A 14055-nucleotide genomic window follows, 5' to 3' on the forward strand; every position below is an offset into this window, starting at 1 on the left:
TATGTGAGCACTTGTGCGGACTTACCAGAGATAGTGAATGTACTGACACCGGGGTAGGACATCTAAACACTCCAACTCCATTGAGCATGCTCCAAAGTCCAGTCCGATGAAATTATCACCAACTGAGTTAACTACAAAAGCCAGAGCATCAATATCGTTCGGCTCTAGCCGGATGTTGCGCAGCTCCAGGGTGGGTCTCATACCCAAAACCCGCTGAGCCAACTGGTGGTCCTGGCTCTCCTGGACACAGTGACAAAGCTCCAATATCTGAGAAGACGTAATGTGGCAGAATCAGTAAAGAAAGAAAGAGAGAGACAGAATTCTGTACCGTTAAATTATACATCCATTTATCAGGCTTCTCTTCAGTTCATATTCTACCTTTGGTCCAGTCAACGTGTTGCTGTGACACAGTTTTTTCAGCATTTTTATAACAAGGGCTTGTCGTGTTTGGACAAAACTTAGGCCTCCTGCTCCACCAGAGGTCCTGGCTAGTTGAACTAAGGCTTGAGTGCAGCGTGGGGAAGCCAGACCACACACATACAGGTGCAGGGAGTCAGTGAAGACTGTCCTCTGGTCTGACTTGGTCGTCCAGCGAGTTTTCAGACTGAATCTGAGAGAGCAATGAGGAAGAGGATAGAGCAATGTCAACAGTTAGATTAGGAAGGAAGGACACACCTGTGCTGTGTAGAGGACAGTTCCTCGTCTCTCTGGCCATATGATAAGAATAACTCATGTTGCACACTACACTGCTCAGTGATCATCCCATGTCAGTGGCGTATTTTGGCATGAGAGCAATACTTATCTCTATTTATTAAGCTACCTTTTAGTTTATAGACACAAACCACATCAGACAGGCTGTGTTGTTTGCATGGCTGTTGTAAAATGAGTCCATGGGTACTTTTACTAGCTGTGGGATCACTATGTCACGCACTTGTAATGAACTTAATGAACCACAGCCACAGCACACAGGGTAGGATACCAGCACAGCAGAGTGCAGTTTTACCTGCTTCTGAGTGCCTGATTGAGCAGGGGAAATCCCTGCACTACTGTGGATACCAAACATAAACATGATATGACATAAAAGAAAAGTCCCCAGCCAGAATGACACCATAGAACGTCTATGGCATGTGTCTCCACCACCGGACCACTTAACCCGCTGATTACTCTTTTTTTTATACTGGATGTCCCTAATTGACTGGTGAAGTAGCAGCAACACATTCTCTCTCCAAAGAAAACATTAGGCAGAAGCTGTTCGGATAATTTAGAATAGACAGGAATGCTTTTATTTCTGTAACTGTCCCCGGTGTGGGGCTAATGAAGGACTATCTATCTTATTTAGTGACACCTCCTGCTGTGTCAACCCCCCTCCCCACTGACCCCCTGAGCCCTCACTACTGTGATTGGATCATCCACTTTGAGCCTTTGTCAGCATATTTTTGCTCTCCTTTTACGGTCAGGGCAGACGGTCAAACATATCTTAGTGTACTCATCTTACACAAGTCATCTGTTTCCAGAGCAAGGTTATTCCTGGTTAGGAGTGTAACTCTATATGGTCAGACGATCTATTGCACTCTTTTGCATGTTGTATCATTATTCAGATAATGCAAAGTTACTTCTGCACACTGATGTCAGGGAAGATCTAGGAATTTAGTTTTTATATAAGCTGTAAGATCTCTTAATGATTGAATAGAATTGTTGGCATGATTCTTTTATATATGAGATGTAGTGATGAAATCTGAGCACATTTAATCAAGCACTGAACTTATTTTCTTTTCATGGAAACTCTATTCCACTACATTTCACAGAGAAATAAAATACTGCTTTAACTCCCTACATTTATCTGACAGCTTTACTTATTCACTAATTAATTAATTCATAACAATAATGGCAGTATTTTTTCATATAAAAAAACATTATTATTATTATTTTTTTATTTCATTTTATTCTCTTTTTTTGCTGTTTGCTGGAATCTATCTACTTACACACTGTTTGTCATTGGAACTTCTTCTGATGTCAAAACAAATATATTCTACAGGAGATGTAAGTTCTTACTTTTCTTTATGCTAACATGTTCGAGTGACTTTATATTCTTTTTGAATATATTAAAATGTATAATGGGTTAGGGTTAGGGATGTTTGAAAGCTGAAGTCTCAGCAAATACAAGTGCTAATCTGAAAGCTACAGGTGCCCCGCCTGGAAACATGGTTTCAATAGCGCCACCATGTGGTCAGTCATTACGCATTTTGCGTTTTGATGAATAACTCGTCAAACGTGAGAAGTAGCTAAACAATACTTGCAAGATGTGTTCCTGTGATGATGCTGATTTGACTGATTCAGGCGACATCCAATGGTGTCTATAAAATTCTTGCACTATTTTGGATTTTTTGGTAAGAATATTTTTTGCTTCTTTTGGCACATATATCAACCTTCAACCTGTAACCTTCAGCAAACTCAGCACACATCATGCTTAGATGAGTCTGTTTTTAGATGTCACTTACTGTTTGTCTGTAGTTAGCATACTTTTGAAAGTGTGGCCTGATGTCCTTAACAGGCCACAACTCATTAGTGCTAAACTGGATTGCAATCAAATTTGGATGTTGTGCATACAGTCACATTGAAAAAGCGTTAAATATTTAATGCAATTCTAACCACAGGGGGCGCTACAGTAGTATCGAAACATGATACTTCCACAATCCTGCTTACTTACATTAAATTAAAACTCAGTAAACTAGTTCCCCATGAGCATGTGTGCGACAAATTGAAGCGTGGCACCAACGGCCCCACCTTGTGGCCATTAGTGAAACACCACCGTACTACTTATTAGCCAGTGTATCTCTTTAATGTGAGGTTACCTGGTTGAACCAAATTCATCAGTGTGGATCCTGAACAAGTCTGTAGCATTTAATATAATTTCACACATAGGTGGCGCTAAGAGGTTTGAGAAATTGCTGTTGTAGAAGCGGCCACACATAGAAGCGGTGGTAGCCCTCACACATTTTCTTCAGGAAATGCACACTGTAGTTATGCTAATTTTGAATTCGTTTTTAAGAATTTAGAGGTTTGGACTGCTGATTAGACAAAACAAAACACTGTGAAGGTGTCACTATTTTCTGAAAATTTACAAACCAGCAAGCAGCTGAACTGATTCCTCAAAAAAATAACCAACAGATAAATCCATAATAAAAATAATCATTAGCGACTTATACGAAGTAGTTCAAATCTATCTCCACATCAACAGTAAAATGCTGCACAGACATTAATGCATGAGTAATGATAAAGAGATAATAGTGTCCCAGTCACAGGGGCCATTTTTCTGAATTGAGATATTTTAAATGAATTTTCCTGATTACACTCACATATTTTTTTTTAGTAACATTTTTTTCTTTTAGCAAATGTTTTGGAGTACTTTTAGTGTGGCATTAATACTCTTAAGCAAATGATGTGAGTACTTGCTCCTCTACTGATAAGATAATTTTTCAAGCTTAGGTTACGGGGCTCTATTTTGGTCACAGTACACACACTAAAACAAGCGGGTGTTAACCTGACCCAAAAAGAGTTTCCTGTCTCTTTGGTACTTTTGTGCCCCGCAGAGACCGTATGGCACAAATGTGGATGGACAGGTGCAAACAGATGGAGGCTGATTTAAAGCAGGCAGTGTTAAGACACAGTAGGTGTTGGTATTCAGAAAATTTGTTCATACAGTACATGCTGGAGTGTAAATATACATCTTTTTCCAGTCCATCATTCAGCTGATAATTTGGTGATTCTGACAACAGGCTATTGGAAATATAATCATGTTTCTATATCCATTTGGCCTCTATGAAGTCTGTTCCCTACCTCTTCGTCAGCTGCGCTTCACTAACATCTTGACTGGTCATAATTCTGAGCGCAGCCAAAAACTCCTGCACTGTCAGATGGATGAAGCAATAGGAGTTGACCAGCATCCCATCCTCACGTCTGAGCTCCACCTGACAGGAAGACACCAACAAATGTGTTATTTGTTATGTCACGAACAGTCCTCAGCTGCGCCTGCCATGACGTTAATGTGAACATTGGCAGTAATTTATAGAAAGGTACAAAGCTTCTATTGAAGGTTCAGGTTCAGATCGAAAGCTGCAAACAACAGGAGAACTCTAACATGTCACCATTATGGTTACATGGCTCATGCTACGGAACGGTGCACATGTGTCAGCTATAGGGATTTTTAGCAGAAGAGGATGGTTACTCAATTATTTTGCTCACAATACAAACTAATTCCCAGTGCTCTCACATAGATGTAGCAATTAGATTTTTAATGCTAAGCAAAGGAGCTTCTAAATTCTCAGTTTTGCATACTGGGCAAACCCAGTTAAGGCTCAAAGAAAGTATCCACATACAAAAACACACACACACACGTTGTGTTTTTATCACTTGTGGGGACATTACATAGACTTACATTCATTTCCTGGAGCCTTACTCTAACCATAACCATAACCACTATCTGCCTACAACTAACCCTATACCTAACCGCACCTTACCTAACCTGTAACCCTATCCTCAGTCTTCACCCTAAAATTTTATGATTTACATTAAGAGGACCTGCATTTTGTCCTCATAAGGCAGGTGAGTCCCCACAATGTGACTGTGTAAACAGATTTTTGTCACACACACAGACACACACACACACACACACAGAGTGAAACCCTACCTTCCCCAACTGCTACGATCACCCTCAGGTTTCAGAGAAAACCCTGCTCAACCTCAGACATAGGAGACACAGACACAGAGAACATTCACACATCGTGTATACTCATGTCTGACCTTTGAGAAGAGGCCCGTCCTGACTGAAAAATGTAAAACATCCTGAGAAATGTCTTCTTCCATGAAGAGGATCTTGCTGTCCTCTAAGCCTTTCCAAGCCAGCTGGCTCAGCTCACACAACTCAGATCGATACTGACTCAGCATGTCCACAATACTGCAAAAAGAGACAGAAACAAATTCATTCATCTGCATTTGGTACATTATTTAATCAACAATCATGTGAAAGTGAATTGAAGTTGAAAGTGAACTTAGCTTATCCTTGAAAGGAGGCAGTGTGTCATGACATGAGTATTCTTTGGTTTGTTTTTTTCTGTTCATGCCACCATTTTTGTATTTTGTTCAGTCTTTGTCTCATTTTTTTAAAGAGTTATAAATCTTTTTGGGAGTATCATCTCTCTTTGTGTAAAATAACAATGTGCATTTAACAGTGAAGAATCAAGCTTCCCTCTAAATTCACCTTGTCAATCAAATTTACTGAAATGTTATGTTACGCATGTTGTGGCAGTGGTGTGAAATGGTGTTAATATGTTTAATACTCTACTCAGCCTTCACCTCTGTTGAGGTGTCACAGTCTTTGTATCTTTTCTTCCTCTTTTTTCAGGGTCACGACTTAGAAATGCAGTGAGACCGGTGAGGTAGACCTGGGTGAGGGTGGGAGGTAGCAGGTCTCTACTATTTGCCACATCCATCATTATTTCTTCACTCCCTCGTCTTCTTCCGCCTTGATCTTCCCTCTGTGCGTGATTCCCTCCGAAACTGCCCTCTTTTCCTCGTGCCCCTCCTGGCATCTGTACTCCTTTTTCTTCATTTTCTCTGGCTTCTTTCCTTGTCTCGTTTCCTTTCTCTTCCTGTTTCTGTGCCATCCTTGTGTCTCTCCCTTCCAGCAGTAAATGCTCCAGACAGATGCAGCAGATGTTGCAGCGGACCGGGAGGGATGACATGGCAACGAGATGTCGAGTGGAAAGAAGGAGGTCTGCTGCCTGCACCCCAAGAGCTCTGTCTGCTGTGTGACCTTTGCAGTTGAGACATAAATTAGTTGAAGCCCACTGAAATTGAAGGTAGACCCACACAGGTGTTCTTATCATTTTGCCTCATCAGACCAGATGACTGGGTGGGTGTGACTCTCATCTTAGTTTTGCTGACTCTGTTATGGTTCCTGTTATATTAAGTCTAGTGACTTTACATAATTCCCAGCATTGCTCAATATGACTTCAAGCTGAGCAGAGGTCAGCTAGAATAACATGAACATGTGTGGGGGTGCAAGGTCACTTTCAAAGTGCACATGAAGAAATTCCATTCTTGTGGGTTCAACCCAAATCAAATGTTTAAAAACTTGCTTTTTCAAATTAACACAGCTACAGTTTTGAACAGGGACAAACATAACATAAATAGAAAAGTTTTCACCTTTTACTCCAAAGAAGCTGTGTACATACTCCTTGATTTCATGGCAGTCCCACCCCAGTAGCTGCCCCACTTTATCTGGTATGCCGTCCAAATCAGTGACATCACGTGGACGACAGGTGACCATAACAGTACATCCTGGAAGAAGCTGACGATTTAATAACCCTGAGATGAGGTTTGCGACAGGCAGAGGGCTTTCTGGGTCCAGAAGCTCCTTCTGCACCTCTTGTCTGGTGAGTTTGCTGTGAAACTCATCATAGCCATCGAGCACCCAACAGCTTTGCTCTGGATTGGAGAGGAGATATTCCACAATGGCTCTCTGCTCAGACAGACAGAATACATGGACAATGTGAGACTAATAAAGACAACGTACTGACCTGACAATCAACCTGAGGGTAGGCTGAACACTGATATCAGTAGAACGTGCTACAGTCAAATCTAAAATCAGAAAAGTCTTGATTTATAAAGCCGCTGCATACCTTTTCGTCATCACCCCCTCTTGGAGGGAGGTAGTGTCGGAATAGCAGGTCAGACAGGGAGAGAGGTTGGGAGAGTAAGTTGAGCTGCCGAAACTCCAGCAGGACAAACAGAAAGGATGAGGGGATAGGGCCCTGGATGATGGAGGGGTCAAGACAGAATCAGAGAATAAACGAAGCAGAAAAGGAAAAATTAAAGGGGAACTGCACCAATTTCACCTGTTAAAGTCTGTTTACAGGTCTTACAGCACGTGAAAAAAAAGTGCCATGGATTTGGGTTTTAATTTAGTTGTTTCCTATTTCATGTTCCTGTTTTATGTTGTAATTAGTTTTACTGCCTGTCGTTGTCTCTGTCCCGCCTTTGTGGTTGCAGACCAGTTGTTAAAACTGCCTTTTTGTTCTTCAACCTGCCCACCTTGATGTTCGGCATTTGGGTCTTTTTTTTGAACAAAAATAAAGCCATTGGTAGCTGCAGAGGTAGGCATGTGAAATCATGTGACCTTTGTGGCCCACTACTTATTTATTTCTTGCTAGCAGCTAAAGGCTACATTAGTCACTACTAGCATGACACACCCAAATCAGGTCTCAGACTGCTGGCAACAGAGTTACATTGTGAGTAATGTAGGCAGCAGCTTTGAAATAATAAGCAGAATTAAAAAATGTTATTAAAAGTATTGAGACATTCTAATATAAAATGTATGATCCTGTTGTTTTTTTACCCTGACCTTGATCCAAGACAACACATACTGAGAGATACTCAGTATGTGTTTATATATTGAGTGCTGACCCAAAATAAATACAGCTTTAGCCTTAGCCTGAAGCAGGCTTTCTTTAAACTTTGTAAAGTTTTATCAAAACTTAACTCCTCAGTGTACCTTTATGTCTTTTAACTATGAAAGTTTGGACAGAATTTGGACATTCTGCTTTCATCCCCAGCATGAATGACACACACAACACGGACCCGAGTAAAGTCACAGGAGACTTTCTTGGCTTTGCTTTCTGATGCACACTGTCTACGTCAAAACCTGGTGCCTACATTGCCCACAATGCAAGTGGACCGCAGACAGTTTGGCCAGAGATTCAGGCATGTTATGCTGGTTGCATGGCAGTTGTGCCTCTGGCCTCACGTAAAGATGAGGAGTGGACTACAGAGGTCTGCTCACATGGTACATGCAGTAGTTCTCAAGGCCTGTAAACAGAGCTTGATGTGTAAAATAGGTTGTGTTCCCATTTCAGTGAAACTACCACCTACGATGTATTTGTTTGTGCAGCCTATCAGTAAACCAGCAGACTGGCACATCACATCCCTGATAATGTAAATATCTGTATCAAGTGAATAATGAGAAAACATGAACTTACTAGTCCACAAGCCCACTGCTGTCCTAAACTAGACATCAGCAGAGTTTTTCCTGATCCAGATTGGCCAGTGAGAACTGTCACCTTTCCCGCACATCCCTGGAGGAAGGTCTCCAACGTCACTCTGGACTCCGTCGACCCATAATCCCCATCAGGCTCTGAGTTTGAAAAAAACGTTTGGTTAACGTACAGCAGCTTTTAATTATGTATGAGCAGGAAGTTCTATATATGGCCAATTCATACTGTAGAAGATGCATTTTTAGCTGTATGTACCACACTGACATATTCAAATTCTTTCATATTTAAAGATTTCGATTTGGTAGATACTTGGTGTACAGTAATGAGTCATGCTAACCTGGTGTTCTGCTCCCTCTGTCTGCTGATCCAGGGGTTTGATCAGGTCTGTCCCTGCCTCTGTTGGCTGTTCTTAGGCTGACCCACACATTCTCTAGGGGCACTTCTCTCACCAGGCACTCACTGAGTCGCTCCCACCTCATTGTCATTAACCTCATCACCGCAAAAATGTACTGCTCCCAGTAGTCTGCGGGTAGAAAGACAAATTGTTTGTAGTTTCTCTGCAGAGAAAATTGTTCGCGGAAGTAAACAGCAGCCCTGCTCCTAATGTGCCCCAGCCCACGGGGTCAGATGCACATTTTTCTTTTTTCTTTTTTTTTTTTTACATTTAATTGCAGTTTCAACGGACAATTTCATGTGTAATGACACGTGCAAACTTATATAGAGCATTCAACATTCAAGAGGCAACATTTAGAGAGTTGGAGATTATTTGGTGCAAGAAAGACATAAAATGGCTGATGGAATCCAAGATATTTAAAAAAAACTAAATCAGATACTGGGCATTTACAGTAAACACACAGGGCGTTGGTTCTTAGTTATTCACATAAGCTTGTTTTAGTTCTGCACTAAACCAAGAGCTGGGCCAACCCTGGTAATGTCATACTCAATAAAAGAAACACAGCTGAGATGCCTGGTTTACTTTGGCAATTAACACGTCACTGTAAAATGAAAACATCTCACTTCACTATCTGCGTAAACCTCATTTGCACTTTTATGGTTGCATCTTGATATTGGTACTGGCAGCACTTGTGCAGTACTGGATACAGTGTTTTATGATAGATCCCAGTCGTTCCAGTGACAGCTGCTCACCGAGCACATACACCAGAAATATTTTTACTCTTCCATGCCATGTCCATGTCAGTCATGACATGTGTTTTACATTGAAATACCAAAAAATAGTTTTTCTAAGAAAGTCCTGCTTGCAGTTTTACAGCTACAGCAGGTGGACACACTTTCTTTGGATAAAATCCGTTTTTATGACAGTACTGCAATTGCCATTGAATAAATTGCCAGCAAGTCTGACTCAGCCCCACTGTAACCAGTTCACTGTCCATTCCATGGACTTTAACCAGCGAATGGCCATTTGCCACATTAGTTTGTGCATGTGACTGTAGCTGCAATGTAACACAGTTAGTGTTTTGCGTATGTTCTACCAATCCGTGGGCGTTTGATGAGCTGCTGCTCTGAGGGTGGTGATGACGACTTCTCATCCGTTACACTGGAATTTTCACAAACATCTACAATGCAGAAACACACACAAAAAAAGAATTATTATTATTCACAATAATAATATATCTATTTCTCTATCTATCTATCTATCTATCCATCTGTATACACACACACACACACACACACACACACACACACACACGACAAAAGCTCAAATGCTACAAATAAATGTATAGCATGCTATACTAGATATAGACTAATGCCTTCAAGAGCACTGCAAGAATTTGCATATACTGCATAACATTCTTCAGCACTCACTTTTACTTTCTGAATCATCTGGGGATTCTGGGGATTCCCAAAGTGAAACAAAACAAAGTGCTTAGTTATAAAGCAAATAAAGAAAATGAAACAAGTCCCAAGACAAACCTGTTCCCTAAATACAGATTACTGGATCATGAGTCTTACACCGAATTTCACTGCTTCGATTGTGCTCAATATGTAAATACACAACAGCGAGTCAACAGTAACTGAGAGTGTGGTGGAAAAGCATGTCACATAAAGTTTAATGAATTGAAGAAATGTTGCCTGCAAAGTCACTGGATGCATGGCAAGATGTGCATGCAAGTACATAAAACAGGAAACCAAATGAACTACCTGTGTTTCTCAGAGACACTGGTTCTGTGGGTGGAGACTGAATGGCATCAGCTGAACAATCAAACAGAAAGTCACATTGTTACTTTGGCACTAAGACAGACTGTTTTTTCAGTATGAGCAAGTGTCACTGACTATTTATTATTCCACTTCATGCAGTGAATAGAACAGCATTTTCAGCTTAAAGGCAAATGACACAGGGTATAAGGACTGAAAATAAGAGGAAGGCACCATGTGGAAAGGCTGCAGGTACTTTCTCAACCTTTCATTGCAAGAAACTGAAACATTTACAATTTTGTGGCCTGCGATGCCTCTCACAAGCACAATGCCAAGGGTGGGGCTTGCAGACAGGCAAGCCAGGCAGTTGCTTAGAGCCCCCGGCCACTTATTTACAACAATGATTATTGATAGACCTGGGCTTTCAGGGACCTCTGTTGGTCCCTGGACCTCACTTTGAGAACCACTAATCTATTTTTTCAGTATTCATCTCAAATGCCCCAGAAATTGTGAAAACAAATTTTTGTGGTGTGCATGGGTGGGGTGGGGGCCCCAGGGATCTCTTATTTTGGAGCCCCAAGAGACCCTAGCAACGCTACTGCATGGTGCAAATATAAAACATAGTCATCAAAAATATTGAATGGTTATAATCAGGTGATTAAACACTGGTAACAAGTACACAAGGGATTTATTCTTTCCAAATTAAAGTCAAACATTTCAATGATGAACCAATAAAAGCATTTGAATGAGCACTAAACAAAAATATTATTTAAGTTGTCATGCTGACACTGCTCCACAGTGATTAAGTGTGAAGTAAAAATGAAATCTATCAGCTATGACCAGAATATAGTGTGTCTGCCAAATTCAGCAATCAACTGTTTCTGGTTTGCTACAGTGCTGAGGTGACAGTTAAAACAGAGTACGCTACTACCACAGTTATTAAACAGGAGAAGCTGTCAAGAATGCGATGAAGATAACAAACACAGAGATTTATTCATCTTGTATCCTGTCTGACTTTAGCAGACCATAAAATATCAAGTATGGAATTATTCCGCAGATGCTCCAATTTAAGATGAGACCAAACTTTTCTACTGATGTCAGTTTTAGAGCCATGACAAAGGCCAAGCCTTGCTTTTAGCCTAGCTGATTGCCAGTGAAGAGTTAATGTGCAATGCCACAACAGTTCCTTGAGCATTTGTAAACATTTATAAAAGTGCACAAAAAATATCACGCTGATGGGTCTAGTAATATGCGACATTAGCTGTGGACAAACACATGGACATACACACGACCAAATGTGGACCCTCTCTAGCCTTACGAATGGCAGGAGCAGGCATGCTCAGAAAGAGCATATATATTGTGCAAAAGTCACCAGAACATAGAACACAACAGAACATACCAATTTATTGTTTGTTCCGACTGGGCTCTTATTTAGGTTATTCTGTTATTCTGCTGCACTGAGTACATGCAGCATTGGTGAATTACTTAGGGCTGAAAACTGCCGCAGCACTGTTCAATGTGAAGTTGCACCATGACCGGTACTGCAATAAAAGGTGCTTCCCATAATGGCCTTTGCACACATACACATGAATACACTGCAGTGAGTTTTAAACTATGGGTTGAATGAGGATGCTCTCACTTCAAACTCAGTGTAAACTTTGTAGCCAAGAGCTAGCATCACAACATTTATAGCATCATACACTCACTGTTTGCATGCCCAGCCAATGACATGAGCCTTGATTCCAGGTGCATTGGGATGTTCTCGCACAAGATACACATACTCTGAAGGAAGTTGGAGCAATCTGCAGCACTGGCCTCCCTGAAGTACTCCAACATGGCTTTGATGTGTTCTGTTAGTGCTGCTGCAGAAGGGGCCGGACGGTTGATGTTCCACCCAGTATGACCGGGCATCATTTGGCACAACTTCATTATGACTGCGGGTGACTGACTGCTAAGGATGCTGAGCAGTTCTGAGGATTCCTGAGCCAAGACGAAGTTCACATTAGCATCGTCAGGGTCGACCTCCTCATCCATGGTCAGACTCCATCAGCTGGTACACAAACAAGCAAACATGAGCACAGGCACACATGTATCGATTCACGCACAATCTCATGCAAAGACTGTTTGAACTTAGGAAAAATTTGCAACAGAAACAGGTAATGCCTATTTAAACTGCTAGGGAGACACCTATGATTCTTATTGTTCCTATTAGTCAGGAAAATGTAAGCATACAACAGACAAACCACTCACACCAGCAATGAACCTGATGACCACTGACATTATCATCTTCGCAGTATTACCAGATTACAAGGTTTTCCTACAGTTTTTGGTTACATTGTGTGGATTAAAACGAGCTTGGGTGGGCAGATACATTCAAATTTATAGTATATTAAAAAATATATTCCTTAATTTTGTGAATACATAGAGCACAACTGTATTATTTATTGTAGATAATATTTTGGGGGGGGTTGTTTGTTTATCAATTGGGCCATATGTGGAGTAATGACTGACCCTGAAAACATGAAACCAAACAGGCAACACCACAGCAGAGAGTCAGTCTGCAATGTGGATGCTGAGAAGTAGACGAGTCCATTTCATATGCAGGAGCTGCTCCTCTTAAAAATTGAACAATAATTCAAAGTTACTAATCTATTAACAGAGCCTCATTAATAGTCTATATGTTGCCTCTTTCAGCCAGTTAATGGACATGTTTTCATTCATTGTTCCCATTTGTAAGACTATTCTTTCTCTGTTTAGCTCCCTATCTCATCAACTGTATTTCGTTTTGTTTTGTTTTGTTTTGTTTTTGTTTTTGTTTTTGTTTTTTGTTTGCCAAGTATGACGGAGCAAAACAAACGAATGATTCTGACATTAGACTTCAGGTTCTGTGGATTAACGAACTATTCATGAAGAATTTTACTATCTCCGACATCAGACAAGGGCGCGTGCGTCTGCGCAGCCCTACTTCACTCGTATATTTCTATCGTAGCCAGACGAAGTATATCCTGTGCACGAATGTACTTCATTACTTTTGCTTTGGACGACCATTAAGTTTCTGTTGCCTTCCTTATAAATGCATTGTCCCTCTTCAAAGCCATAAGGGCAGAAAGTTGTCCTCATGTCCTCCAGCCTGTCCTGGACAGGCTCATTTGGAGCCGAGGTTGTTTGAGGTAACGAGCATCGCTTTGTGCGCACAGTTTCATATTGAGCTCAAACTGCTCTTTGTCGTAGTTCAAAGTTAGCTAATATGTATAAAATAAGCACTCACCAACAGCTGTTGTCGCAGACTGCATTTCTCTGCAGCCAGGTTGCCTTTTATTTAAAAACGAAAGTGAGTGTAGGGAGTAGTTTTGCTTTCGTTTTCGCGCTGGACGTGGGGCCAGCCAGTTATTATGTGCAGAGACGGACACGTGACGATCATTGATGGACGACTAGTCTAAAAATTATTTGTTTATAGCTGATAAATTATTTCACTAACAATTGATGGAATCTGGCGGGGAGTGACATATATAAGACCTGTTTCGTTCACAAATGATGAGCTCAGCTCTTTCGGGAGCGAGGCAGAGGCTCATTATGGTCACATTAAACGAAGCGCACCGTGTGTGGTGCGGGCGCCCGGCTGCCATAGCCACGGCTCACACAATAACCTATCATTCCGCCTCTATAATGGACGGGTAGATAACAAAGTGAAGGAACAAGTGCTGTGTTACTGAGTTACTTTCTGAATGTAAGTCAGGTTTGATTTAATATTGAGTATTAAATAAATACAGGTAAGTGTAAAATGAATTTATGTCATCTGTGTTCACACTCTTGCTGTCCGGCTCCACAGCAATGGATTGCCACAACTGAA

At 41.1% G+C, this 14055-nt stretch overlaps 1 protein-coding gene across 4 annotated transcripts in view; it reads right to left on the bottom strand.

Moving 5' to 3' along the window:
- nlrc5 (NLR family, CARD domain containing 5) overlaps positions 1-13542 on the bottom strand; it is a 32649-nt gene extending 19107 nt beyond the window's left edge. For 3 of the 4 annotated variants that reach the window (XR_013077317.1, XM_076734126.1, XM_076734124.1), the window contains exons 1-13: positions 13474-13542; positions 11912-12255; positions 10212-10262; positions 9542-9625; positions 8389-8574; positions 8037-8191; positions 6681-6812; positions 6205-6520; positions 5353-5812; positions 4801-4954; positions 3838-3968; positions 379-610; positions 26-267 (exon numbers count right to left, since the gene is read on the bottom strand). Coding sequence is in view for 3 of the 4 variants with exons in the window: in XM_076734126.1 (XP_076590241.1) it covers positions 26-267; positions 379-610; positions 3838-3968; positions 4801-4954; positions 5353-5812; positions 6205-6520; positions 6681-6812; positions 8037-8191; positions 8389-8574; positions 9542-9625; positions 10212-10262; positions 11912-12239 (2471 nt within the window). In the remaining variant the exon portion in view is untranslated. The remainder of the gene's footprint in view (positions 1-25; positions 268-378; positions 611-3837; positions 3969-4800; positions 4955-5352; positions 5813-6204; positions 6521-6680; positions 6813-8036; positions 8192-8388; positions 8575-9541; positions 9626-10211; positions 10263-11911; positions 12256-13473) is intronic. The other variant, XM_076734125.1, reaches the window with a different exon arrangement.
- Between the last annotated feature and the right edge of the window lie 513 nt (positions 13543-14055).

The sequence above is a fragment of the Chaetodon auriga genome, chromosome 6, assembly GCF_051107435.1.
Source record: "Chaetodon auriga isolate fChaAug3 chromosome 6, fChaAug3.hap1, whole genome shotgun sequence".
In the NCBI taxonomy this organism is placed as follows: domain Eukaryota; kingdom Metazoa; phylum Chordata; class Actinopteri; order Chaetodontiformes; family Chaetodontidae; genus Chaetodon; species Chaetodon auriga.